The sequence below is a fragment of the Stigmatopora nigra genome, chromosome 19 (assembly GCF_051989575.1).
Source record: "Stigmatopora nigra isolate UIUO_SnigA chromosome 19, RoL_Snig_1.1, whole genome shotgun sequence".
Lineage (NCBI taxonomy): Eukaryota > Metazoa > Chordata > Actinopteri > Syngnathiformes > Syngnathidae > Stigmatopora > Stigmatopora nigra.
In genome coordinates this window covers 650,948-674,732 of record NC_135526.1, presented here as the reverse complement: position 1 = coordinate 674,732, position 23,785 = coordinate 650,948, and the positions used below count along the sequence as shown (strand labels likewise).

Sequence of the window (23,785 nt, the reverse complement as noted above, 5' to 3'; positions counted from 1 at the left end):
TTAAACAATAAATGTTTAGCTAAAAACAACAACAACAGCCGATTGCAATCAATTGTTTACACAGAAGTCTGGGGAAATGTGAGTATCATCGATGCAAACTACCAGCACCTGACTTTAATGAAACTCGTTGGTATCTCTGGGACCACCAGTCCGCTAGAGGGCGCCCGTTCGTTGAACAACAAACCGTCGAAGAGGACGTGTGGAAGACGACGCCGGAAAACACTCCAAAATGTCTGCTCCCAAAACCATTCCGAAAGATGCGCAGGTAATTTAATCTTACAAGCGTCATTTCTCGTTCAGATGGCGGTGCCCGAGCCGTTGAAACGTTGTAGATATTCAACTTTTATGCCATAGTTTCCTGACTGTCCTTTTTGCCACTAACTTGTTAGCATGGACATTGTAACCATGCTACCTGGACGGCTAATGTCAACAATGTTGTCTCATTACAGTTGCAAATATTCTTGAGACCCTAGACATGAATCAGTACACATGAGATAAGCGTTAAATACAACTGAATTTGGCATTGTCGATTTTAAGTACAATCATGGGTTAAAATGTCTAATAGTATTTGAACGTATTGCACTGGGACGTCAATGGGTGTACCCAATTAAATGTTTTGAAAAGTGACAACGTGGATGAAAATGCGTAGTGTTTTTTAATGTATTTTTTGAGCGTGCTGATAACGTGTACGAAAAGAACAATGAGTTGCTTTTGTTTGTTTTCAGGTAATGATCCAGATCCTGAAGGACATGGGAGTGACGGAGTACGAGCCCCGTGTCATCAACCAAATGTTGGAGTTCACCTACAGTAGGTCACGGGCAAGGTAGAAGTGGGCCGCCAGCGAGCCGACGCCATCTTCTCTCTTTGCAGGATATGTGACCAGCATCATCGAGGATGCCAAGATCTACGCCACGCACGCCAAGAAGTCCAGCGTGGATGCCGACGACATCAAATTGGCTATTCAGTGCCGGATGGACCAGTCCTTCACGTCGCCGCCGCCCAGAGATGTAATTTTTTTTCTCAGTCCGACGTGGCCCACACCACTCACGTTTGTTTCCCTTCTCCTTCAGTTTCTGTTGGAGGTGGCTCGTCAGAAGAACCAGACGCCACTTCCCCTGATCAAACCGTACACGGGCCCCCGCCTCCCCCCAGACCGCTACTGCCTGACGGCGCCCAACTACCGTCTTAAGTTCTTGCCCAAGAAAGTGGCTTCGGCCGGCAGGATAACAGCGCCGCGCCTCAGCGTCAGTGCCGTGTCCAGCAGGCCGGCCACGCCCACATCTGGTCAGTACACCTTTTTTTTTTTAAACAGTCACCACATTATAGTTGCCCCCGTTGAAGGCCTTCGTCGTGTTTGCAGGAAACACTTCCGTTCAGTCGGTGGGCGGCGCCAAAGTGGGAGCGCCCGTGTCGCTGACGGGTCAGAGGTTCACGGTGCAGATCCCGCCCCCCTCCCAGAGCGCCGGCACCAAAAGCGGTAAGACGGCAAACGATATGCGGCCGGGCTCGGAAAGGGGCGCCCCCCGACGACCGATCTTGTTTTCTCGGCAGCCCCGTTGGTCACGCCCAGCGCTTCCAGCGTGCTCATCAACCCTTCTCTGATTGGCTCCAAGAACATCCTCATCACCACCAACATGGCCGCCCAGAGCGGCGGTGGCGGGGAGTCGCTCAAGAGGAAACACCAGGACGACGACGATTATGACAACTTGTGACAAAGCACGCGCACACTTGGACATTTTTTTTTTCCACTTTTAATCCTAAAAACAATTTCAATTAAAAAAAAAAAAACAAGTAAAACAATGTGAATGATTATGACCAAGCATTAAAGTCGCTTTCTGTTTGTGGCAAAAGTTAGCGCACATTTTGACACATCACGCGCGTGGCAAAAAACGTAGCGCACATGCACGACTAAAACGACCACGACGACCAATTACGGCACTTCAAAGAACATGCTCCGCCTCTGTCCCTGCGGGGGCGTGGCCAACCACTGTGCAGAGCCAAAAGAAGGCATAGGAAGAAAAAATGCAGAACTGCTTGGGCTTTTCCCCACGTGGAATCGGATGCCAAAAGACCTACATATCTCTGGCAAAAGGGGATTGTGGCACTTAAACCTTTCAAAGTAAAAGCAATCTTTTTAAATGTATTGTCTTAAATTTGAAAAACAAGGCTGTAAAAAGAGATGAAGCAATAAACGCCAGAAGCTGCACAATTTGGACCAAAAAAAGGCGCGTGGAAATGTTACAAGTGATGCGGGCGACGCCCCCTGCGGGTATCAACATCTTTGCGAAATCAACATTTTGGATCTGTACATGATGTCATCGCCACAGGGAGGAAAAAAAACAAAAAACTGCTAAACATTCATCAAGATTTCAAAATAAAATGTGGCAGACGCCTAGCTTCCTTTTTTTTTTTTGTCGACATTAGGTCAAGCAGCCGTTTAGCCGCCTCGTCAACTAACCGTCGTTTGCACGTGAAATTTTTATGGGTAAATGGAAAGCCTGCTTTGGAAAAAAACCTTTGTGTGGTTGGCAGAAGAAAAAAAATGACATATTTCATTTGATAAAAGGGCCCCAAATGTGAGGTAAAAGAATCCCACCAACGTAAATGTCTCTTGGCCATCTACGGCAGTCGCTGGCAAAAGTGGATGGCCGCCATTACCACCACGATAACTTTGACCATAAAAGCACTAGCACAAACAGCAAAGAAAAGTTTGAATGATTTGAAGGTGGTGGAAAAGAGGTCTGCCAGCTAGCGTACCAATTCAACACGTCAAAACCTCACTTAAATACAAACAAGTTTGGCCTTATTATTTGTAAGAAGATGGATCCTTCAACTAAAACAAAAAAAAAATGCGGAGACCATGGCGGCGACGCCCAAATTTGGCGGGAATGTTACGTGCGTGCGTGTGTGTGTGCGCGTGTGGCGAGGCGTGCGTCTCTCTCACTCCTAGCAGTCCTCGTCTTTGTCGTCCACCACGCCTTTAAGGCGAAGACGGGCGAAGTCCTCGAAGACAAAGTCGTCGTCTTGGGAGACGCTGCTGTAAAAACGATGACGACAGCGCGTTAAAAAAGAAAGGCCACGTCCACAAAACGCGCGCCAGTCGCACTCACTTGGTGTCGAATTCGATCAGGTTGGTGTCGATGGGAGGGTCCGACTCCGGCACGGCTGAAGCACAACGAGACGGGCCAGGGTTAGCACGGGGAAAGGAGAAGGGGGCGGGGCTCCGGCGACTGGAGGCCTACTCACCGGACTGCGGGCGTGACGCGGGAGGTTCGACCGGTTTGGGGTGCATGAGGATAAACGGCAGCTCCACGGATACGTCTCTGTCGTGGGGAAGAAAAAAAAAATCATTAAAAAAAAGAGCTGTATATTTTAGCCAGTTCATCCTTGGTGGAGCCTTACCCGCCGCGTGAGACCACCAGCTTGACTTTGACCCGGTAAGACACCAGGATTCCCAGCACCTCCTTGTTGGTCACGTCCTTGACGCTGAAAGACGCATGAACGAAGGCCATGAAGAACCAGTCACCGCTCGTGCGCTTTGGCGAGCGGATATTACATGGTGGAGGAGGCCAGGTTGGTGTCTTCGTGTTTGAGCTTCCCGTCTAGAGCCAGGCCTCGTTTCTCGCGGTTCTTGTCCAGGGTGGGCGTCAGCGTGTACACTTTGCAGAAGGTGGAGCTCGATGACACCTGGTCACTAGGAAGGAAGGAAGGAAGGAAAGAAGGCACCCGTCCGTCAAAGCACCCCAGTACAGAAAAAAAAAAAATCATTCTCACTTGGAAAATAGTCCGTGTTGAAACTACTGTCAAAATAATTGTTTACAGAAGGTCACAACAAAAAGTGTCAAAATGGGCAAAGCAGCACCCAGAGGGCTCAAAGACATTTTCCACAACACACGCACACGCACAGACCGACGGGTACTTACTCCGCCTCCAGCTGCGCCACGGGACATTTGTATTGCGCCGTGCTGAACAAACAGATGTCGGCGTACTGACGCACTGTTGCCACGGGGACACAAAAACAAGGGGGCGTGTCAAATTCAATCTTGCCATCTTCTCATTTCGATGTATTCTTTTCTCTCTCCCCATTCCTACAAAACATTTCTTTCTGACCTGAAATCTTGACTCTCTTGACCGTCTTGGTGGAGTTGTTGGTCACGTGCACGTTGACGCTGATGGGCTCGCCGTGGTAGTACAGCTGAGGCCCAAGAAAGGAGGGAGGGAGGGAACGGTCACTGGTTATATGGTCACGTGGCCCACGACTGGCCGGACCTCCTTACCTCCTTGTCCAGCGACGCCTCCAGGTGCAGCGACCTGTCCGACATGAGGAAGCTGCGAGTGGTCTCCACCATGGGCTGAGGCCCGGCTTTCTCCGGAGCGTACTGCACTTTGCGGATCACCAGGCGCACCGAGTTCCTGAGCACGAGGGTCGGAAGAGGCGAGTTCACGCGTGTTTTCCGGTTCAAGAGCGAGTTGAACTCACCTCTTGTGGATCTTCTCCTCCATGTTCTTGGCGCAAAAGGCTCGGATCTCAAAGTCCACGCCGCACGCCTGCGGGCACACGGGTCACGTCGACATGGCTCGTCAATTGTTATCGTAGCGGAATAGAACGTCGAGTATACGAGCGGGGACGGGGAGTGCCAAAAAAATAAACAGTCGACTTTTTATCTAGAGGGCGGCACACAGTTAGATTATTCTGCACAAGAGTGCCAACACGAAACTAATAAATTCATGAAAGACAGGAAACAAAAATGGAGTTCAAATATGACCACCTCTACTTACAAAATATTTTTTTGTAAGTAGAGGTAAACTTTCTATTTTGTAAATTCTCTAATTTGTTCCATGGTCCTCACGCAACTACCAACTAAAGACTTTAAAATTGGTCAGAGTCAAAATATTTTATAAAAGATGAGGAAAATGACTTGTCCCCTCGCGGTCGTTATATGTGTAATACCATGTTTGTCCGCCAGAAGGCGAGAACTTTTGAAAAAATGCACGCTATTTTCCATGAAATTCTCTCGAAATGTCCTCATCGGTGTTTCAAAATGAAAGCGTCATGCACGCGGCCTTTTTTTTCAAGCTCACCTTGCCCGTGTCTTCTGGTCCGGGCTGCAGCGTGACAGAACACGGGAGATTCTGAGGGATCTACGACACGCAAACACACGCTTTAGCCATTCCTTCTTCTCACACACTCACAAAGTCTCTCACGTACGCTTCGGTGACACCTTCGCACGCATTTACAAAGTTATTTATAAACACGCACTTAACTCCGACGGCCACACGAGTCCCATCCCAAGCGGACCGGACCGCCGTCGGCTGCTACGCTCACCGTGAAATAGAAGGGGTGCGCGTGCTGGCCCAACTTCTTGAGGAGTCGCTCCTGCAGTCGACTGTTAGCTTTGCACTCCTCGGGAACGGGCGGGAAGGCCTGAGAAAATGAAGCCACGCCGTCAGGGGTGGTCAAGCGGACGCCTCTCTCCGCCGCCTACCTGGAAGGTGGAGATGTACAGATCCTTGCGGAAGGACAGACCCAGCACGTCCAAGTCCTCGCGGCCATAACGGAACGCGCACGTCAGTGTGACAAAGACTATGGGAAAAAAAGGGGGGGGAAACGTGAGCGGGAGCTTGTCAAAAAGCCCCAGACGGAAAGCACCCTCCTACCTTTCCTGTCTTTCAGGTACTCGGGATCTACCAGGATGACACCATCTGGAGGCAAAAAGTGGTTGAGTGGCCACGGAAGGGCCCAAGCGGCGTTAGCTCGGGTGACTCACCGACTGGATCCACGTGGTCCAGGTGGTCCACAAAGTCCCTCTTTCCCAGGTAGACGGTCACCTGCGGGCAGAAAGTTGCAACGGTCTGGATTTTTCAAGGCACCATAACATCTTCCCATCTTAGCCGTAGTGACTTGGCCTCGTATTGCCTTTCTAGAAGCTAGCAAACATGAACCTGGAATGGACCTTTTCCCTTTCCAAGAGCCCAACCCTCATTCTAGTTATGATAGCTCCATTTTGCAAGCACGGGACTCACCTTACAGTTTGGACTAGACTTCTTGAAGACCCTAGAAGAAGAAAAAGACAAGTACTTAGAGCCATATCATTGGTCAGCAAGTTCCACCAGTGGAACAGGAGTTTGCAGAGATGTCGCTCAGCTGACTTCTTCCTGTTAGCTAACAGGAAGCTGTTTTTTCCCTTCAAAACAGGAAGTCACTTTTCTACTTTTGGGGTTTTATTAGGGTGCCGGGGGTGAAACCACAGTGTTGTCGTGACGACCAATTCTTTCCTCTCTCGCATGGAGCAGGAAGTGGTCAAAGCAGAAGTGTCTCAATATAGGCTTTACTGGAGTTCCCTGGGCTATGATTTGCCTTCTTGAAATATTTCTGCTGAATATTTATTGTGTTATTGTCGGCCCTACACGCAACTAGTCACCTGTCGCTCTCGCCCGCGTACAAACAGAGGTGGAGCAGGTGAATTTATTCCAATGAGACTTGAGCAGAACAAATATTTACAGTGCAAGAGCGCCGTGGGCCATTTCTCCAAAGGGAATCGAAACCTGCACGTCAACACACAAACAGTATTTTGGCAGCAGCGTCGGACGGCTCGTTTGTCGTCGTCGCAAAAATGCAAAATGATAAATACAAAATAGACGGGTTTTGGAAAGGAAGTGATATTCATTCTTGGGCTTGGTTGATAGCCTGGGCTCGTAACGAGCGACGTCCAAATATGCACATCCACCTTGTCGTTGGCTCCAAATTATTGACGACGACGTCGCTGCATAAATGACAAACGCTCGGTGTGTTTGTAGCCCGCACGGCGACGTTGTCCTCTTTCGACGAAGAGCTTCGCGTGGGCACCCGAGCAAAAGTGCAATTTCTTATAATTTCTTATACGAATGTGGCGCAGACGCAGCTGGAGCTATCGGCTACCCCGCTAGCTAACCCCACCCTGCTGTGAGCCTTGTGCCGCCCGCCGCCTCGAAACACTTCTCAAAATGGCCTACTCAGGCCTGAAAAAAAAGACAACTAAAAACACACACACACACACACACAGTCAAGTAAACCCCCGCCGCGACTCGACGCGGAGCCCCGGGCCGGCGGGCGACGCTCCGTGGGCGGACGGACGCTAACTAGCCCGTGGCTAGCCTATCGCGCTCGCTCACCTCGTACCCGCCTTGTCGCCCATCTCCGCGGCTGGCGGACGTCGGGAAGGAGCGGAAGACTTCTCTATTGGGGAGTAAGGGGGGAAAGAAATAATTCCTGCGAGCTGCGTTCAGCCTTCCGTCCGCCTCGGCGAACCGCTAAGCGGGTATGCTAATTTCATTTAGCGCCGCCTCAGCTTCAGCTGCTGCCGCTGCCGCCGCCGCCGCCACTTCCGCAAGCGCCGCGCCGCTGTTTGCGTCGCTGCCCGTCGCTGGTGTGTGTGTGCGCGCGCGTGTTCGTGCGCGTGCGTGCGCGTTCGTGCGTGCGAGCGCGCGTGCCGAGGCTGCAGATGATCTGGTTGCGCCAAACGAGACGCACGCGCACGACGTCAACACGACGACTGTGCGCGTGTGCGTGCGTGTGAGCGTGCTGGCGTCAATGTCGATTGGATCAAATGCCTCGATGCCTTGAGATAGATAGATAGGAGTTGAACTGCCGTTGACAGCGATAAACGTCCAATCCATTTAGCCTGGGAGAGTCGACCAATTATAATTTCGGGATTCTGTTATTCTTTATCTGGTCTTTTTTCATTAAAGATAAAGCCCAAAAATGTTATGCTTCATTCTTACAATCTTTCTATATTTTAAAAAAGGAAGTTAGTCAAGAATCACTGCTAGTGCTCCAAATACATTGGACGCTTATCACTGTCAATGACAGCTAACATATTCATCCTTCCCAATAAATGGAATTTATAAAACCACCTGTAATCTCTCTGAGTGATACATGTTCACTTTATTAGCATTCAAAAAGTGTAACATACAAATGACAAACATACACACATAACAACATGACATGGCGATGACAGGCCGCGACCACCTCAGATGCGGATGGCGTACGAGTCCGAGTGCGTGACGTAACGCACCCAGCGGCGGGCGGGCCCGCCGTGCTGCGCGGGCGCCAGGCGCAGGAAGCGCACGTGGAGGCCGCTGGCCGTCACTTTGGGCAACTCGAAGGTCAAAGCCACCGGACCCACCTCAAGCGTGGAGGCGGAGCTTAGCGCGGGAACGTCCAGCTGAGGGGGAAACGCAACCGAGAGAGAAGTGGTAAGGCCACAGGGGCGGTCGGTGGGGGGGTCTCTCCTACCTTGAAAAGGGCGGAAAGTTGCGTTCCGCCGACGAAGCGCGCAATGTTCCAGACGACGGCGCGATTGTGCGGCTGCAGCTCCGCGCTCTGGTCGGGACTGCTCAGCTCCTGAGACAAACTGACACGGCGGACGGGACGTCTAATGATCCCACGTCTCCGATAATGGCTTTCCATTTGCCTACCTGACGCAACCTTTGGGGACACGGACGGTGGCGCTGACGTTGACCGCCGAGCTGCACGCACAATCACACAACGAGCGTGTCACAACACTGTACATCTGTGTGCGTGTGTGCATGTGTGTGTGGGCTGGTATTCAGGCCTCAAGTGTGTTTGCATGGAGTCGTGAGACGGGATGTGACCTTTTGGGCGGCAGGTCGCAGCGGAGCTTGAAGAACAGGAGGAGCCTGCCAGGCAAAAACAACAGATGGGAGTCAACGACCGGAAGTGGCCCTTTATTTGCCATTTGTCTCCACGCCCACTAGTGAGTGTCCCAAGCCCACCCACGGTCACCTCCGGCAATGAAAAGGACGTCGACGGCAACCCTTTGGTGATGTGTCGGACGCTCACCTGCCAGTCTTGTCCTTCTCAATTGCGGGAAATAGTCGGAAGGGCGGGGCCAGCGGCAGATGGTCGGCCAGCCGGTACTGCATGATGCTTTGCTTCGGAGGAGGTCAAAGGTCAACCGCCGGTTGCCGGGGAGGCCGTCCCGGCGCGGGCCGGGCCTCACCTCGCCCTGACTGGGGCTGAGTCGCAGGATGCGGTGAGCGTCAAATTCATCCAGTCGGACCGCCGGGTGAAAGTGGCACTCGTCCACGCGGACCGCCGCCCCGTAACCTGAAGAAGCAGCAAAGTGGTCTTGTGTTTTGCCACTTTTATTTTGTAGGGCGGCATCGTGGGCCCACCTCTGAGCTGCGGGTCGCCAATACTCAAGTCCTCGTTGAGGCCCATGCGGATCTCTGAAGAACACGAAAATACCCCCAGGCGACATGAGAACGACATGTGCAAAAGATGTTTTCCATTTGCCCCTTAACGAGCGGGGGTTGAATCATTCAATCAATCTATGTCTCCGCTCACCTGAGCAGCTGGGGAGAAAGCACTTGACAACCACCTCACCCTCCACCTCCGCCTTCATCAGGACGCCCTGCTCGGGGGAGGGGGCCTCGTTGAAGGCAATTGCGTCACACTAGCCCGGACCATACTCACGTTGGCGCCCATGACCACCGACATCCTCTCGATGACGTCCACAAAGATCTCGCTTTTCCCCCCCTAAAAACGCAGGAAGGTGAACGGAGGCTGACACGTTAGCCGCCGGCGTCGCGCTTTACCTGCATGGGCCTGGCGGCCGCGGAACCGGGCGCCACTTTGCTCTGCTGCGTGTCGGCGCCAAACTGCCAGAAGTCGGTCGGGCGGTTTACTATACGCGTACGGGCGACTGGAGCGGCGGCATCGGCCACTCACCAGTCCCACGTTGGCGAGATCGAACAGGCTGAAGGGCCGCGCCGACAGCGCCTCCGTCTGAATGAAGTTCTTCAAGACGTCGCAGGACGTGGACTGCACGTAGCCGAAATCCTAAATGGGTACGGCCCTCTTATTTCCGGTCGGAGTCAAAAATTCGGACGAGCCGTGACGCACCAGCATCTCGTCCAGAAGTTCGTAGACGAGCGCAAAGTTCATTTGAAGCGTCTTCTCCGACAGAGCGCCGCAGTAATCTTTGATGAGCGCCGCCAACCTGCAGAGGCGCCCGTACCTTCAACCCCTGCCGATAAAGGTTGTGAGGCTGACCGGCCGGTACCTGTTGAGGAATTTGATGATGGCAAAAGGGGAGGAGCTTGCTGCGGCGGTGGTGGCCACCAAGTACAGTCCTCCTTGCCACACGTGCACAAAATGGACATCTTTGTGTGTCTGTGAACACAGGGCGCACAGTGGTTGGGACACAAAGTCAAGTGCGAGCCCTTAAGTCAAGACAACACAAGTTACCATGACAACAGGGGGCTGGTCTCCCGTCAAGGCTGTCACTTTGTCGTAAAAAATTCCCACCGCGTCACTTGCGACGTCTCCTCGGACTGAAGGGCGAGGGAGGAGTCAAGGTGGAAATGATCTTAAGAAACCGCTCATGCAACACAAAGCAACAGATGCATTCATTTCTGTAAGCCACAGAGTTAACAAATGAATGGAATGGTGTTAGACAAAAATGGTCCCCAGTGGCTCATTCTCTCGATGGATACAGTCTTTGTAGACCAGGCGGTCTCCTTTGGAGGACAAAATAAAGACCTGTGAAATCATCATGCACCTGAAATACACAGGCAGTACAAGTTAGCCACCATTGTGATACCAATGTCCAGGTTTGTGTTCAAGGCTGCTTCCCTTACCAACAACGAGATTGTCACTGAAAATACTGCAATTTCATTGAAACGAACTTCATGATATTCCTCTCACAGATATCGGCATGCTTCAGCAAGTAAAAAGAAACACGAACGCGGTAATATACAGTACTTGAATTGTTTATAAAGGGCGCAATATGATGCCTTCTGAATGCTAAACGTACCTCATTGGCTAATGTTGACAAATGGTTTAACGGAAGTCGACGCTGTGGTCATCGTCACCTGGTTAGCAGGATGAGCAGGATATTTTAGTTAGTTTTTTGTTGAAATTATTCAACTGTAAACCTAACACTAATAAAAATACATTTATTTTCGAATGAATGCACATTTTTAGCAATATAAATCTGAAAAATAAAAATAAAATGTGAACCATAGTGACAGTAAAGACTCCTAAGCAGCAGGCGGCAACATAGAGACATACTTTACCCCGGATGTTATTTACTTTTTGGTTGAAGTAGGACCTCAGCTATATCCATCATGAAGTGAGTCTGTGCTATTTGTTTACCACATTTCATTTTTGAAATAGTAAACTCTTTGTTTTTGCATCCGGTTGTTTACCGAATATCCTTATTAATGCAAACAGCTGAGGTCAATACGAAAAGAATATACATTTACATCCAGCGTGGTCATCATAGATTGCATCTGATATACATAAATAATATCATTTAAGCACCAAGTCATGCGTTTCACCAGCTGGACTTTTTCCAAAAAGACAAAATATGGTCTTCAAAACGAAAGCAGGATATTAGATGAATTGGTTGGCATTAAGGTGAATGATACGTTGGTAAGTTGTTGTGTTTTTGTTTCGAAGTCCCCTGACAAAAGTCAAGCTGATCAACGAGCTCAACGAGCGAGAAGCGAACCTGGGAATCAACGAGAACGCTTCATGGCATAGCGAGTACAAGGACAGCGCCTGGGTCTTCATAGGCAAGAATAACAAGATGACCAAGTGGCGAGTATCTCGGGCTCACGTCCTTTCTCGTCCCCCGTAGGAGGTTTCCCGTACGAGCTGAGCGAAGGCGACGTCATCTGCGTCTTTTCCCAGTACGTTCAACGTGGCCTCGGAACGTTGCTTTCGGGTGCGACAGCGAGCCTCTTTTCCTTCCTGACAGGTACGGCGAGGTGGTCAACATAAACCTGGTGCGCGACAAGAAGACGGGCAAATCCAAAGGCTTCTGTTTCCTGTGCTACGAGGACCAGAGAAGCACTATTTTGGCGGTGGACAATTTCAACGGCATCAAGGTGACGCCCTAAAAAAAGAACAGCCCTCGATTCATGTTTCGGAAAAGAAAACGTTTTTATTGCGCAAATTCAATGGTCGTGGAGCCTGCTGAAATCTCATCTCTTGCATCAGATCAAAGGTCGCACCATCCGCGTGGACCACGTCCGAGACTACCGCCCCCCCAAGGACCACGAAGACATTGACGACATAACCCGTCGCCTCAGGGAGGAAGGTTGCGCTCCTTCCGTCAGCCACGCGCCAGCAGCGCCGGCGTCTCCTCCATCCTCGTCCTCGGCCGAAGAAGACGTGGTCCCCGTCAAGAAGAGCAAGAAAGGTTAGCCGGTGTCCCCTTTGTGTCATGTCACTTGACCGACATTGTTGCTCGGTCCTGTAGATAAGAAAGAGAAGAAGAAAAAGAAGGAAAAAAAGAAAAAGGATCAGCGAGCCTCGCCTCTCCCCGTCACCATGAAAGTCAAAGAGGAGAAGGAGGACGCTGCCTACGACAAGTATGACCAGAGGAGGGCGCCGGTCAAAGAGGACAGAGGACGGGGAGAAGAGGAAAGGAGAAGAGGAGATAGCCAAAGAAGACGAGGAGGAGATACCGAGAGGAGGCGAGGAGATGACGACAGAAGAACAAGAGATGAGGAGAGAAGACGAGGAGAAGATGACATTAGACAAAGAGGAGGTGACAGAAGACGGGGTGAGCAGGAGAGCCACAGAAGGTGACTGAGATAAGTAAGGAGGAGAAACCTTCTGTCTTTTATCAGATGAAAATGTTTTGTCATTAAAATAAGATGAAGATCACCTTTTTTGCCTTTCTTTCTGTCCGTTGAGTCTATCTGCCGCTTGACACAATTCTCTGAGCCGATCTGAGCCCAATTAACCTTTGAAAGGGTTTTTTTTTCCGGTGGGTAGGGGAGCCTCGAAGGTTATACTACATCCAAAAGTCCACAAGAAAGTATATACTGTAAGTGCCTGTCAAAGCAACAAATGCATCCCTGAAAAATCAAATGAAGCTGTATCAAATGGTGACCGCCAGAGTTCGCTAAAGATGAACCGAGGAAGACATATATTTTAGTGATAGTTTACTCTATTGTGGACACATTTAATGGCCATAAACGTCCAGCCATTCAAAAGAAAAATCGACATTATAAACGTTTTACTTTTTGCCCTTAATGTGTCAAGCCATTTAAATGCTAATCCCTTAATCTCTGTTTTTCCACATTTCCTATCTGGGATTAATTAAAAAAAAGGCGACCCCTTGATGAAGGTCACCTTGCTTGAGTCCCGTTGTGGACTGCAAGCCGGCCGGCTCCGTATTGACTTTTGAACTGCATTCTGTCACAAACTCACAAGAATAATGGAACTAGTGGCTGGCCATCTTTCAAGTGGACGGACTCTGGACTTTCTGCTCCTTGACGGGGAGGAGGAAGAACTCCTCCTGTGTGAGCTGAGCTGAGCTCCTCATACATCATCAAGTCCATCCTCTCACGCGGCGGCAGCTCATCCTTTCGGCGGCACCGGGACGATGAGCGCAAAGATGAGGGTGCCGTGCGCCTGCTACTTTGTCTTTCTTCTCTTTATTCCCGGTAAGAACATACACCATAACGTGCATCCACATCAAGATGTCTTTTTCATTTCCTCACATATCTTCTACTTTCTTTAACGTCACCCAACTTTCGACTATACGTCTTGAGAGCGCTCTTGGTTTCGTGAAACCTTTCCATCATTACAATAAGATTTTTGTTTTATATTATTATGGTATGGGCTTTCCTCCATCTTGGTCAAATGGGGTCTTGGGCAACTTGACGTTTAATACGTATACTTTCCCAAGTCCAGATGTAAACATTGTACAACTGCGCTTGTTGTATTTGTCTTTCTGCCTGCGGTCGTTAATTGTAATAACTTGTTTAAAAATATGAAATGGGATTTTTTGGTGGTGGGTGAGGACTGATGTGGTTTGTCCACGTGCACGCACGTCCACGCACGTCCACGTCCATGTCCATGTTTGTACATCGGCGGCTAACGAGCAGGAGACACTTGTCCTATTTTATCGGAACGTCCTTGAAGTAAGAACGCTGCCTTTTATGTGCAACTACAGCGGCTTTGGCATTTCTGCGTGATTAACACCTCACGTGTGGACGCAAGCGGAGAAAAGATGCTCCGAGATATACACACACACACACACACACACACAAGCGCGCACACCACACACAAACACAGTTTTAACTAGACCTTGACGTCCACTAAAGCAAGATTTTGAAGTTAGTCCCCCAGAGAAGGCCCAGGTTTTGACGTTTGGACCCTTGTGCCAACAGCAGGCGAGTCGGCACACGGGCGCTACGCTCAAAAGCTCTTGAAGGACTTGTTGGCCAACTACAGCAACGCTCTGCGTCCGGTGGCGGACACGGATCACGTCATCAATGTGACGCTGCAGGTCACGCTGTCGCAGATCATCGACATGGTGAGTCCCAGATCCCCATTTGGCCTCAGTCAGGTCTTAGCTCATGTTTGTGTGTGTCCCAGATCCCCATGTGGCCTCAGTCAGGTTTGTGTGCGTGTGTTTGCGCTTCCAGGATGAAAGGAACCAGATCTTGACCACCTACCTGTGGGTGCGCCAAGTGTGGATGGACGCCTTCCTGACCTGGAAGACGGACGACTACGACGGCCTGGACACCATCCGCATCCCCAGTAGTTACGTCTGGCGCCCGGATATCGTCCTGTACAACAGGTCGTGACCGAATCCAAAGAATGGCGTGAACTTGGGGGGGACCAAGTAAACACTCTCCCTCCCTCCCTCCCTCCGTCCCCCTCCGCCGCCTCCACAGCGCCGACGACGAGTTCTCCAGCTCCATGGAGACCAACGTGGTGTTGAGGCACGACGGCCAGGTGATGTGGGACCAGCCGGCCATCACCAAGAGCTCGTGCTCGGTGGACGTGGCCTTCTTCCCCTTCGACGTGCAGCACTGTCACCTGACCTTTGGCTCCTGGACCCACAACGGCAACCAGATGGATTTGTTCAACGCCCTGGACAGCGCCGACCTGGCCGACTTTATAGCCAACGTGGAGTGGGAGGTGAGCCCTCTCTCGCCCTCCAGGATGAGCGCCCTCTGCCCCCTCTGCCCCCTCTGCCCTCCCCCCTCCGCCCCCACAGATCCTGGGCATGCCGGCCAAGAAGAACGTGATCCTTTACGGCTGCTGCTCGGACCCGTACCCGGACATCACCTTCACCCTGCACCTGAAGAGGCGCTCCTCCTTCTACATCTTCAACCTGTTGCTCCCTTGCATGCTGATCTCCTTCCTGGCCCCGCTGGGCTTCTACCTGCCGGCCGACTCCGGCGAGAAGGTCTCGCTGGGGGTCACCGTGCTGTTGGCGCTGACCGTTTTCCAGCTCCTGGTGGCCGAGAGCATGCCGCCCTCCGAGAGCGTCCCGCTTATCGGTGAGTCTGTCTTTGAATGCGCGTCTGAGCCCTACCCTGGGTTCACATCTGACAAATGTGGTCATTGTCATTTTTTGCTTGACCCCCTCCCCCTTCCTTGCAGGAAAGTACTACATCGCCACCATGACCATGGTGACGGCGTCCACGGCGCTCACCATTTTCATCATGAACATCCACCACTGCGGCCCGGAAGGACGCCCCGTGCCGGCTTGGGCCGAGCGCTTCATCCTCAAATATTTGGCCCGCCTGTGTTTCGCTCACGAGGCGGCGGAGCTCCGCCCCGCCGGGACGGCCCCGGGCGAGCCGCCCGAATCCCAGGCTCCCAAGTGCAACGGGGAGCCGCCCCAACACGCCCTGGTCGGCGTGGACGGCGGCGAGGAGCCGGCGGGGGGCCCCGACGGCCAACGACCGGAAGGGAGCGGCGTGGAGAACGGGGAGGAGCCCTGCACCTGCCGCGGTCACCCGGAACTGCCGGAAAACGTGGACTACATCGCCAAGGCCTACCAGGACCAGCGTGCGTCGCAGCTGCGCGTGGGCGAGTGGAGGAAGCTGGCCAAGGTCATGGATCGCTTTTTCATGTGGCTTTTCTTCATCATGGTCTTCATCATGAGCGTCCTCATCCTGGGGAAGGCCGTCTGACCTCCGCATTTGGCCCATTTTTCCACCTCCACATTTGGCCCACCAGTCGTCAGGCCATTTTTCTTTTCTTGGATGGCGACTGAGACCATATCAAGACTCGGTCCCAAGCACAAACCATCCCGAGACTCCGACCGCTTGATGGCCACGTGCTGCCCACCGCCACCGCGCAATCTTGCACACGACTGAGATCCTCGCCATAAACCCACTGAGTATTTTTGGAGCTGCTTTTTTTTTTTTCCTCCTCCACGCCACCCTTGCGATATTTGACACCACTGATGCAAATCTTGGAATTGAGTTTTTCAACACAGGCTTGAACGTAGAGAGCAAAAGTGTGTGTGTGTGTTTCTCTACGCGTGTGTTTAGACAAAGGCCGAATGTATCGAGAGGTCCCGTGACGCATTAAACAATCTCTACCGATGACTTCTGGCTCTTCTGTCCCAATGCCAAAAAGAGATCCACAATCCAGAAAGCTGGTCTAAGCATAATTTGTGGCGCACTGCCAACAGATGTTTTGATCTACATCTATTTCCTTCATAAAATCCCTTGTTTTTTGTGTGCGTTTGGATGATATGTCTTTGTTGCCTCGATGGGCGCCCCCTGCAGGTCGGAAAAGAGCCCACCAGCAGCTGGTTCCCGTCCATGCAGGGGAACATTCCAACACCACGAGAGCTTCTCCTTGTTGTTGATCTTGCACTTAATCTTGTGCTTGTGGTTGATTTTATTTTGCAAGACTGCACATGTGCTCAGTGGTCGGACTGCTCTGCGACTGGAGCTTGAAATTCAACATGGCTCCTCCTCCTCCACCTCCCTCCCTTGGGCCCTCCTCAAAGATCTTGACGGAAGGAGCCGCTTCCCTTCACGATTAGCGCCGTGGTTATTGCTACCATCGCTCCTCCACGGTGAGTCTCTGCCATTTTTTCTCTTGCTTTTCTCTCCCGGGCGCTCCACGGGACGCTTGCTTACTCTACTCCAAGGAAGCTTCTCCATTGCCAAGCTGACTACTACAAATTTGGACTCCACCAGTGATCAAGGGCTTCCTGGATCCCTAACATCTGCCCTGCTGTCTTGATGAGCGACTAAGCGCGTGACAAGCGAAGGTGGCATCATCTCAGCTCTTTTTGCTCCTCAGCTTGGGTGCGTTTCGTGCGTCATGGAAGTCAAAGTGAGGAAGAGGAGCCTTTTTAACAGCGTCAAGGTAACCATGACCACAATCTCAAATCTCCCGATCCTGACTTTTGGAGCGTTTTCGGAAAAGAATGGGATGTATTTTTCAGATGTTTGTGGCGCTTCACGGCGTGTTGCAAATGTCTCTGCTTCTGGTCTCGGGCTACATGAAGAGCTCCATCTCCACCATCGAGCGACGCTACGGTCTCTCCAGTCAAAAGTCCGGACTCTTGGCCGCCTTCAACGAGGTCCTCGTCACACGAGCGCTGCTTTACGCCCTGGCAAATGCGCCTCATTTTGCTCTCTTTTTGTGACAGGTGGGCAACACGCTTCTCATCGTCTTTGTCAGCTTTTTGGGGAGTCGCGTTCACCGTCCTCGCGTCATCGGCTCGGGCGCCCTCCTGGCCTCTTTGGCCTCGCTGCTGATGGCGCTCCCGCACTTCTTGAGCGGGCCGTACCGCTACGGGCGCGCCGACGGTGAGTCCCCGCCCGCCCGCCCACCCGCCGGCCGGCCGTGGCCACCGCTTCCCCGACCGATCCCGTCCGTCAGGCTCCCGGAACGTCTCCGGCCTGTGTCGCCCGGACGAGGGCGCCCCGGTGGCGCCCCCGTCCGACGGGAGCTGCGGGCGTCCGGCCGATTCGGCCCAGCGGGACGTCTACCCCCTCCTGCTGCTCGCCCAGCTGCTGCTGGGCGTGGCGTCCGTGCCCGTGCAGCCCTTTGGCATCTCTTACATCGACGACCACGCCAGCGGGAAGAACTCGCCGCTGTACCTGGGTAGGGGAAGCCGTGTCGCGTTTGGCGCGTCGACCCGTGCACTGACAAGGTCCGGTGCGGTGTCAGGCATCGTCTTAGCCGTCACGGCCATCGGCCCCGCGTTGGGCTTCCTCAGCGGCGCATTCATGCTGCGACTCTACGTGGACTTGGACAAGATGTCTGCAGGTGGGCGCCAATCCAAGTCTGCCGTCTGCCAGCTTCGCATTGAGACGCCAGCTTTACGTGCAGATGAGTTGGAATTGGAGAGCGGCGACCTGCGCTGGGTGGGAGCCTGGTGGCTGGGTTTCCTGGTGGCCTCCTGTCTCCTCTTCTTGGCGGCGCTGCCTTACTTCTTCTTCCCCAGGAATATGAGCCCAGAGGTCAGCGCGCTCTCCCATCGGCGCCGTCGGGGCGCTTTCACGCCGCCGTTTATTGCGCAGGACGAAGCCGGAGCAGACGAGAAGCTCCAGCCGGACATTTTCCAGGAACTCGGCCTTCTTCACTTCCTCAAAAGCGAGTTTGTGTTTTCTGCTCCGCTTCCGGGCCCGTCGGCTCGGTCTCAACGCGGTTCCTCTCTGCCTCCTCCCCCCCCCCCCCCCCCCCTTGATTCGCTCGTAGGTTTTCCCGGCCTGCTGTGTCGCACTCTGCGCAATCCGGTCTACCTCCTGGTGGTGATGGCCCAGATCAACCTGGCCGCCGTGGTGGCCGGCATCGGCACCTTCATGGCCAAGTTCATGGAGAAGCAGTTCGGGCGGACTCCGGGCTTCTCCGCCGTGATTATCGGTGCGCGCGTGGGCCCGCGTCCGTCTCCCGCGGGCCCACCGTCGCTCACGTTCTTTCCGGCGGTCCCCCAAGGCGGAGCGTGCATCCCGCTGGGCGTCCTAGGAACCGTCCTGGGCGGCGTCTCCGTGCGGCGATGGAACCTCGGCGTCGGCGGCGCCGGCAAGTTCTGCGTGGCCGCCATCTCGCTCAGCCTTTTTTGCGGCATCCCTCTGGCTTTCACCGGCTGCCCCACGCAGCGGATTGACGGCATCTTCCCGCCTGGGTACGACCGGTGCCAAAGCGTCCGCCACCCGAAAAGCACAAGACCCGGCGTGTGTCCTTTCCTCAGGCAAGCCACGGCGCGGTGCGGTTCGGCGTGCCGCTGCTCGGAAGAATCCTTCAGTCCGGTGTGCGGCTCCGACGGCGTGGAGTTCACGTCTCCGTGTCGCGCCGGCTGCGTCGCCGTGGAAACGGACGGCGCCGACCGAGCCACGGTGGGGGCCGTTTAACCGAGGCCCCCCGGGCGCTTGGAACGCTCCCCGTGTCTTTCCGCGCAGAACTTCACGGACTGTCGCTGCGTGGGCGGCGCCGAGGGGTGGGCCGCACCCGGGACGTGTGGCGGCGGCTGCGGCCACTTGCTGTTGCCCTTCGCCGTGGCCTTGGCCGCCACCTGCTTCACGTCGTCCCTGTCCCAGACGCCGTCCTTCGTCATGATCCTCAGGCAGGAAAATGGCCGACCGTTGGGCGTCGCGGACGCGGCCCGCTGACATCCCCCCCCCGCACGTGCAGGACGGTGTCCGCGCGGGACAAGTCGTTGGCGGTGGGCATCCAGTACATGCTCTTCAGGCTTCTCGGTGAGTGGTCGTAAGCGATGCGGGCGCCAAACGGACGGCGGTCACGAGGCCTCCTCCGACGTTGCCCTCAGCCTTCATGCCGTGCCCGGTGCTGTACGGCCTGGTCATCGACTCCACCTGCGTCCACTGGGGCCACGAGTGCGGCAAGCAGACTTCCTGTCTCTACTACGACTTGGACCGCTTCAGAAACAGGCCGGTGGCTTTTTTTTCCCCATCTTGCCATTGGGCCCAATGGCCAAGAGAGTACATTGACCCCCTGGTGTGTGTAGGTTTTTGGGTGTCCAGGGTCTCTTCATGTGTGGGGGTCTGCTTTGCTTCCTCTTGACCCTCCTGGTCCTGCACAAAAGGGGCGCGGCTTCCCGGGGGGCCAACGGGAGCGTCTACGAGCTGGCCGGCAAGGAACGGGAAGAGAACCGGGGACGCAGCTGAGGACGGACTTTTATCTTTATTCATATATCTTTAGCATCCTATTTTGGGGAGGGCTTTCTTCCCTTTTTGTCACGCGCAGTTCCCGTGACATCCACCAGGACAGCAGACACAGCTTGCCAAATCACTCGGATTCTTTCCGTCACGCTCTGAAAAGACGGCACGCTTGTATGTGAAGCAACTGGGTGAAACGAGAATACTTTGGGGCTTGTTTGCCCACACATACGGAGTCAATCTTTGTTTGTGGTTGCGTGTGCGCATAAAGGCTAATACGTTTTTAGGTTGTTGTTGTTGTTGTTTTGTTTGCCTGGTTCATTTCCCTATTGGTTATTTCAACGAGAGGACGGGGGAAATGGTTTTCCTTTTCTTCCCAACATTGGTCAGACCGCAGGAATGTGAGCATCAAATCAAAACCACATGGCAAACGCGCACACACACGCACGCACACGCACGCACACGGTCCTGACCGATGGGAGGAGACAAAAAAATAGTGCTTGTGTGTGTCTCGACGTGCTTCTCTATATTTGTGTGTGATATTACAGGTCAAAGGTGGCCATTAAAAAAAGCAAGCTGTTTTGTTCCATTGCCATGTTTATTTTTAATCGCGCCCCTCCAACGTTACAGAAAGGCGTAAAAATAATGCGGCTTTGGTCCTCGACCCCTCCTAGGACCCGCTAAGAGTGTGCGCGCAGGCGGCCGGCTCACGCGGCCAGATCTTTGGGATTGACCACCCGGCCGACGACCAGCAGGGCCCCCGACGACTCGTCGCGAATCAGGAAGACGAAGGGGCGGTCCACGCGGTAGCTCAGGTGGCCGCTGGCGGAGGTGGCGGGCGCCGCCCGCTCCCCCTCGGACGTGCTCTCCATCACCACCTTGTGATTGACGGTGACCAGCTTGGCGGCCTGGGCCGACACCTTCTCTAATTCCTGGCCGGCCAGCCAATCGCCAAAGCCTGCAGAGGGGAGGAGGAGCCAAGACTGAAAAGAGAATTTAAGGGCCGCCCAGAAGTGGCGTCCCCTCCCTCGCGAGACTCGCCGATGTCGGGGAGCAGCGTCATCAGGTCGGTGGTGTAGCTGAACTTGAGCACGGGCATGGTGAGGGTGACCTGCGTGGAGTGCAGCGAGGTGCTCAAGTCCTGCACAAACTCGGCCGTCAGCGTGTCCTCCAACGCCGTCAGGTTGCTGGTGACCTCCTGAGGCAGGAACACGAACATGCTCACTCCGTTCTGAAGGAGGATCTGCGCAATCTGCCGGGGGTGGGTCGGAAGACAAGAAAGTTGGAAGTTGCTGCGCGTGGAAACGGCCCGCCAATCCCTCTTTTACCGTGCAGCTCAGGTCCGAGTCCACGCCCATTTTAATGGGGTAGTTCTCTTGTTGCATCATTGGAACCCGAACCGGCGCTTTGCCCTCCTGCTGGAAGTTCTGCGAGGATTGAGGCGCAAAAGCCGTGGCCCACGACCCTGGTGGGGGGGAGCGCGCCGGCCGTGGTTAGCGTGGCCACGGTCTGGCCCCCTCCCGGGCGCCTTCCTCACCTTTGAAGAAGGCGCCGGCCACGGCGTTGACTCCCGGGGTTCGGGGCAGGGCCTTGGTCAGGAGGCGGGCCACCTTGCTGCCGGTCTCCGTGGCGACCCACTCGTTGATCTCCTTGGTGTCTCGGCTCCCGCCCTGCAGGGCTTTGGGCCGGACGCCGTATTGCTGCTCCACGGCCGCGAAGAACTCTTGTTTCAGGCGCAGGCCTGCCAGGGGAGAGACGACGGTGTGGGTGCTCCGGGCGCCACACCCGGCCGGCCGGCCGGCCGGCCGCGCCCGACTCACGTCTGGACAGGTAGAGTCGGGCGGCGGCGCTCAGTCCTTTGTTGCCCGTCTTGACCGAGGCCAGCAGGTCACGCAGGGTGTTGTGCAGCTGAGGGTCCTGCAGGTTGTGGTATCTCAAGGCCCGGAACAACAGGGTCTGGGCGCGCTCGGAAGCGCCTGTCAAACGTGAAAAAAATACATCAATAAATCAAAAATACAATCAAATTGGACTTGACAAAAAGCCTAATTGTCATCATACCCAGCTGCGTAACCCAGTCCTACATACTAAAATACTTAATACACCCAGTTTTGGGGCTAAATTCCAACCCAGAAAGAGCCAAGCTTTCCTCAATACTAATGTGTCGTGAGTGCAATCAGTGGATTGGCGTCAGGTGCTCCTCATTTCAGCCCAACCCCCGCTGCTTCAAGTGTCTGTGCCGGATGGCTCGGAGCAAAAAGCCTCACTCGCGGTGGCCGTCCGGGACGGCTTTTCCCCGCCCCCGTCTGACTCTTGGACACCCCCCCCCCCCAAAAAAATCTCCAAGGGGCCTTTTTCAGCCAAGCCGAAAGACTCACCCATGGCTAGCTGAGTGAGGACGGCCGAGACGCTGAGGGGCGCCAAGAAGACGTTGGCCTTTTCGTGGCGGGACGCCAAGGCGCGGAAAAGGTTGTAGCCAAAGTCCGAGGTGGCGGCGGCCATCTTGGTGGCGGGTGTGGTGAAGAGCTCCACGTGTTCCTCGTGCTCCTCCGGCGGCTGGTCCGTCTGTGCCTGCGCGTCAAAAGAGAAACACCGCAATAAATTAGAGTCAATGAGATGATGACAGAGGTCGGTGGGAATCGGTTCCTTTTCCGATGAAAGCGTCACCCCGATTGTGCTTCTTTGTGACTGTTTACTAATACGTTTTTTTCCCCACCATTTGTTATTCAATAGCATTTCATCATCGCATCAATTCACCATGTTGACGATACCTGAACCATGACCAAGACCACCAGGCCCAAAAGGAGTAGGGGGCTTATCAGCTTCATCCTGAAACACACCAAAGTTGACTTGTTATTCCCGTTTTTGTACCCCGTCAACAAAAACGTTTTTTTTTTCTTTCTAGCCATCTTGACGCACACGTCTTTGTTCTGGAACAAAAGTGGGGGGGGGGGGTTAAAATCCCGAATAGAAAACATGTTTGCTTGCCCCAGGGGTCACCATCGACGCAACCAACGCCGCCAACAATGTCAAAGTGTGCGTCGTTCCCTCGCAATGCCCTGTTGACTGCAACTCAGTAGAAAGGATTCATTCCCCTCTCTGCCATTGACGTGTCAGGATGTCCAATCTATAGCGACTTGGGTGTGGCAACCACCAAATCCCTGTATTTGTTCCTCGTGGTTTTGACTTTCTCTCCTCACATTTCAAAGCATATAAAAATACTTTCCTGATTGACGTCTCCCCATCCGAACCCCCCTAAGACCCCCCCCCCAAAAAAAGAACCCCAAAAACTAAAGTTCAAACGGACAATTGGACGCTTGCAGCTGTTAAACGCACAGATGTCGTCAATAAATGCGAAAAGTCAAAAGTGATGTGGTCGCACTCACCTCGCGGCTGCGGCGTCCTTCTCGACGGACTAACGGACGGACCGGGGGAGTGAGAGGGAGCGTGGGAGGGAGGGTTTGGAGGTTTTGGGGGGAGGCCACGATCCACGTCGGCGCGCGTGCACGCGGCCGTCTGGCTTCCGAGCGGGGACGAGCAAAAGGTCACGAATGAGTATTCGCTTCTGGGATTCATTAAGGCTGCTGCATTCTATGCAGTGCAATGACTATTTGGAGATACTATTACGTATCCCAATACATATCGTATCCCTAGTTTAAAGGGTTTCCGTGTTTAAAAGTAGGTAGCCAAAGTTTGCTTAGCAAAATGTTCCATGGCAAGCGTCCATCCATATATACGTACAGTAAGGAGTCATAGCGGAATGGTTTGAAATCCAAGAGAGGCTGCGCCCGTGCCAAAAGCATCCACTAGGTGGCAGCTGACTCGGTCGGTCCAGCCTTGACTTTTCTTCTCGCTCAGTTCATTCATCGATGCATTC

The 23,785-nt window shown here is 53.6% G+C and overlaps 7 protein-coding genes across 13 annotated transcripts; 4 read left to right on the top strand and 3 right to left on the bottom strand.

Moving 5' to 3' along the window:
• The first annotated feature begins 132 nt into the window (after window positions 1-132).
• Window positions 133-1,815, top strand: taf9 (TAF9 RNA polymerase II, TATA box binding protein (TBP)-associated factor). The gene is made up of 6 exons (XM_077740061.1): window positions 133-265; window positions 726-807; window positions 871-1,007; window positions 1,071-1,284; window positions 1,361-1,477; window positions 1,552-1,815. The coding sequence occupies exons 1-6, from the start codon at window positions 230-232 to the stop codon at window positions 1,710-1,712; spliced, it is 747 nt and encodes a 248-aa protein (XP_077596187.1). The 5' UTR covers window positions 133-229; the 3' UTR covers window positions 1,713-1,815.
• arrb2a (arrestin, beta 2a) lies at window positions 1,735-7,426 on the bottom strand. Its single transcript, XM_077740055.1, has 16 exons — window positions 7,153-7,426; window positions 6,025-6,055; window positions 5,769-5,829; window positions 5,659-5,703; window positions 5,487-5,584; window positions 5,327-5,425; window positions 5,083-5,142; window positions 4,481-4,548; window positions 4,278-4,413; window positions 4,111-4,195; window positions 3,924-3,996; window positions 3,557-3,694; window positions 3,403-3,486; window positions 3,247-3,323; window positions 3,111-3,165; window positions 1,735-3,037 (listed from the first exon to the last, which is right to left on the bottom strand). Exons 1-16 carry the CDS (start codon window positions 7,173-7,175, stop codon window positions 2,947-2,949), a joined length of 1,224 nt encoding a protein of 407 aa, XP_077596181.1. The 5' UTR covers window positions 7,176-7,426; the 3' UTR covers window positions 1,735-2,946.
• Window positions 7,427-7,899: 473 nt separating this feature from the next.
• Window positions 7,900-10,968, bottom strand: ap4m1 (adaptor related protein complex 4 subunit mu 1). Its single transcript, XM_077740054.1, has 17 exons — window positions 10,821-10,968; window positions 10,645-10,724; window positions 10,501-10,565; window positions 10,253-10,338; window positions 10,068-10,177; window positions 9,908-10,004; window positions 9,734-9,844; window positions 9,601-9,663; window positions 9,479-9,541; window positions 9,350-9,416; window positions 9,178-9,231; window positions 9,003-9,109; window positions 8,843-8,934; window positions 8,635-8,679; window positions 8,458-8,508; window positions 8,276-8,393; window positions 7,900-8,204 (listed from the first exon to the last, which is right to left on the bottom strand). Exons 3-17 carry the CDS (start codon window positions 10,559-10,561, stop codon window positions 8,010-8,012), a joined length of 1,320 nt encoding a protein of 439 aa, XP_077596180.1. The 5' UTR covers window positions 10,562-10,565; window positions 10,645-10,724; window positions 10,821-10,968; the 3' UTR covers window positions 7,900-8,009.
• On the top strand, window positions 10,363-13,255 carry rbmx2 (RNA binding motif protein X-linked 2). Of its 3 annotated transcripts, XM_077740059.1 has the most exons (7): window positions 10,363-10,617; window positions 11,468-11,583; window positions 11,649-11,700; window positions 11,769-11,898; window positions 12,011-12,212; window positions 12,273-12,613; window positions 13,132-13,255. In XM_077740059.1, the coding sequence occupies exons 1-6, from the start codon at window positions 10,610-10,612 to the stop codon at window positions 12,602-12,604; spliced, it is 840 nt and encodes a 279-aa protein (XP_077596185.1). In that variant the 5' UTR covers window positions 10,363-10,609; the 3' UTR covers window positions 12,605-12,613; window positions 13,132-13,255. The 3 variants fall into 3 exon arrangements, with proteins under 3 accessions (XP_077596185.1, XP_077596184.1, XP_077596186.1); XM_077740058.1 differs by lacking the exon at window positions 13,132-13,255 and having other exon boundaries at window positions 12,273-12,682; XM_077740060.1 differs by lacking the exons at window positions 10,363-10,617; window positions 13,132-13,255 and adding an exon at window positions 11,021-11,138 and having other exon boundaries at window positions 12,273-12,682.
• Window positions 13,256-13,285: 30 nt separating this feature from the next.
• Window positions 13,286-16,377, top strand: LOC144212297 (neuronal acetylcholine receptor subunit alpha-10-like). The gene is made up of 6 exons (XM_077740053.1): window positions 13,286-13,467; window positions 14,197-14,342; window positions 14,455-14,609; window positions 14,707-14,953; window positions 15,033-15,318; window positions 15,422-16,377. The coding sequence occupies exons 1-6, from the start codon at window positions 13,407-13,409 to the stop codon at window positions 15,955-15,957; spliced, it is 1,431 nt and encodes a 476-aa protein (XP_077596179.1). The 5' UTR covers window positions 13,286-13,406; the 3' UTR covers window positions 15,958-16,377.
• A 334-nt stretch (window positions 16,378-16,711) lies between these two features.
• Window positions 16,712-20,360, top strand: slco2b1 (solute carrier organic anion transporter family, member 2B1). 5 transcript variants are annotated; one of them, XM_077740736.1, is made up of 15 exons: window positions 16,762-16,856; window positions 16,981-16,999; window positions 17,030-17,152; window positions 17,232-17,369; window positions 17,439-17,598; window positions 17,672-17,896; window positions 17,963-18,061; window positions 18,125-18,255; window positions 18,316-18,388; window positions 18,494-18,658; window positions 18,731-19,131; window positions 19,195-19,358; window positions 19,427-19,491; window positions 19,563-19,683; window positions 19,761-20,360. In XM_077740736.1, the coding sequence occupies exons 3-15, from the start codon at window positions 17,108-17,110 to the stop codon at window positions 19,918-19,920; spliced, it is 1,947 nt and encodes a 648-aa protein (XP_077596862.1). In that variant the 5' UTR covers window positions 16,762-16,856; window positions 16,981-16,999; window positions 17,030-17,107; the 3' UTR covers window positions 19,921-20,360. The 5 variants fall into 5 exon arrangements, with proteins under 5 accessions (XP_077596864.1, XP_077596862.1, XP_077596863.1 ...); XM_077740737.1 differs by having other exon boundaries at window positions 18,125-18,388; window positions 18,731-18,920; window positions 18,987-19,131; XM_077740738.1 differs by having other exon boundaries at window positions 16,712-16,856; window positions 16,932-16,999; window positions 18,125-18,388.
• A 333-nt stretch (window positions 20,361-20,693) lies between these two features.
• serpinf1 (serpin peptidase inhibitor, clade F (alpha-2 antiplasmin, pigment epithelium derived factor), member 1) lies at window positions 20,694-23,402 on the bottom strand. Its single transcript, XM_077740204.1, has 7 exons — window positions 23,295-23,402; window positions 22,680-22,737; window positions 22,287-22,479; window positions 21,732-21,887; window positions 21,449-21,652; window positions 21,240-21,376; window positions 20,694-21,163 (listed from the first exon to the last, which is right to left on the bottom strand). Exons 2-7 carry the CDS (start codon window positions 22,734-22,736, stop codon window positions 20,837-20,839), a joined length of 1,074 nt encoding a protein of 357 aa, XP_077596330.1. The 5' UTR covers window position 22,737; window positions 23,295-23,402; the 3' UTR covers window positions 20,694-20,836.
• Between the last annotated feature and the right edge of the window lie 383 nt (window positions 23,403-23,785).

Coding starts and splice junctions, on each gene's coding strand:
- LOC144212297 (XM_077740053.1), top strand. CDS start 13,407: ATGAGCGCAAAGATGAGGGTGCCGTGCGCCTGCTACTTTGTCTTTCTT. Junction 13,468..14,196: donor CTTTCTTCTCTTTATTCCCG/GTAAGAACATAC, acceptor TTGTGCCAACAG/CAGGCGAGTCGGCACACGGG. Junction 14,610..14,706: donor GATATCGTCCTGTACAACAG/GTCGTGACCGAA, acceptor CCGCCTCCACAG/CGCCGACGACGAGTTCTCCA.
- ap4m1 (XM_077740054.1), bottom strand. CDS start 10,561: ATGATGATTTCACAGGTCTTTATTTTGTCCTCCAAAGGAGACCGCCTG. Junction 10,005..10,067: donor ATCATCAAATTCCTCAACAG/GTACCGGCCGGT, acceptor GCGCCTCTGCAG/GTTGGCGGCGCTCATCAAAG. Junction 8,509..8,634: donor TGCGACCTGCCGCCCAAAAG/GTCACATCCCGT, acceptor TTGTGCGTGCAG/CTCGGCGGTCAACGTCAGCG.
- arrb2a (XM_077740055.1), bottom strand. CDS start 7,175: ATGGGCGACAAGGCGGGTACGAG. Junction 5,426..5,486: donor TGTACATCTCCACCTTCCAG/GTAGGCGGCGGA, acceptor TCATTTTCTCAG/GCCTTCCCGCCCGTTCCCGA. Junction 3,166..3,246: donor CGCGTCACGCCCGCAGTCCG/GTGAGTAGGCCT, acceptor GTTGTGCTTCAG/CCGTGCCGGAGTCGGACCCT.
- serpinf1 (XM_077740204.1), bottom strand. CDS start 22,736: ATGAAGCTGATAAGCCCCCTACTCCTTTTGGGCCTGGTGGTCTTGGTC. Junction 21,653..21,731: donor CCGACTCTACCTGTCCAGAC/GTGAGTCGGGCG, acceptor CTCCCCTGGCAG/GCCTGCGCCTGAAACAAGAG. Junction 21,377..21,448: donor GGCCGGCGCCTTCTTCAAAG/GTGAGGAAGGCG, acceptor CCCCCCCACCAG/GGTCGTGGGCCACGGCTTTT.
- taf9 (XM_077740061.1), top strand. CDS start 230: ATGTCTGCTCCCAAAACCATTCCGAAAGATGCGCAG. Junction 808..870: donor AATGTTGGAGTTCACCTACA/GTAGGTCACGGG, acceptor CTCTCTTTGCAG/GATATGTGACCAGCATCATC. Junction 1,008..1,070: donor CGTCGCCGCCGCCCAGAGAT/GTAATTTTTTTT, acceptor CTTCTCCTTCAG/TTTCTGTTGGAGGTGGCTCG.
- slco2b1 (XM_077740738.1), top strand. CDS start 17,108: ATGGAAGTCAAAGTGAGGAAGAGGAGCCTTTTTAACAGCGTCAAG. Junction 17,370..17,438: donor TCTTGGCCGCCTTCAACGAG/GTCCTCGTCACA, acceptor TTTTTGTGACAG/GTGGGCAACACGCTTCTCAT. Junction 18,659..18,730: donor CTTCTCCGCCGTGATTATCG/GTGCGCGCGTGG, acceptor CGGTCCCCCAAG/GCGGAGCGTGCATCCCGCTG.
- rbmx2 (XM_077740059.1), top strand. Junction 11,701..11,768: donor GTCATCTGCGTCTTTTCCCA/GTACGTTCAACG, acceptor CCTTCCTGACAG/GTACGGCGAGGTGGTCAACA. Junction 12,213..12,272: donor CGTCAAGAAGAGCAAGAAAG/GTTAGCCGGTGT, acceptor TCGGTCCTGTAG/ATAAGAAAGAGAAGAAGAAA.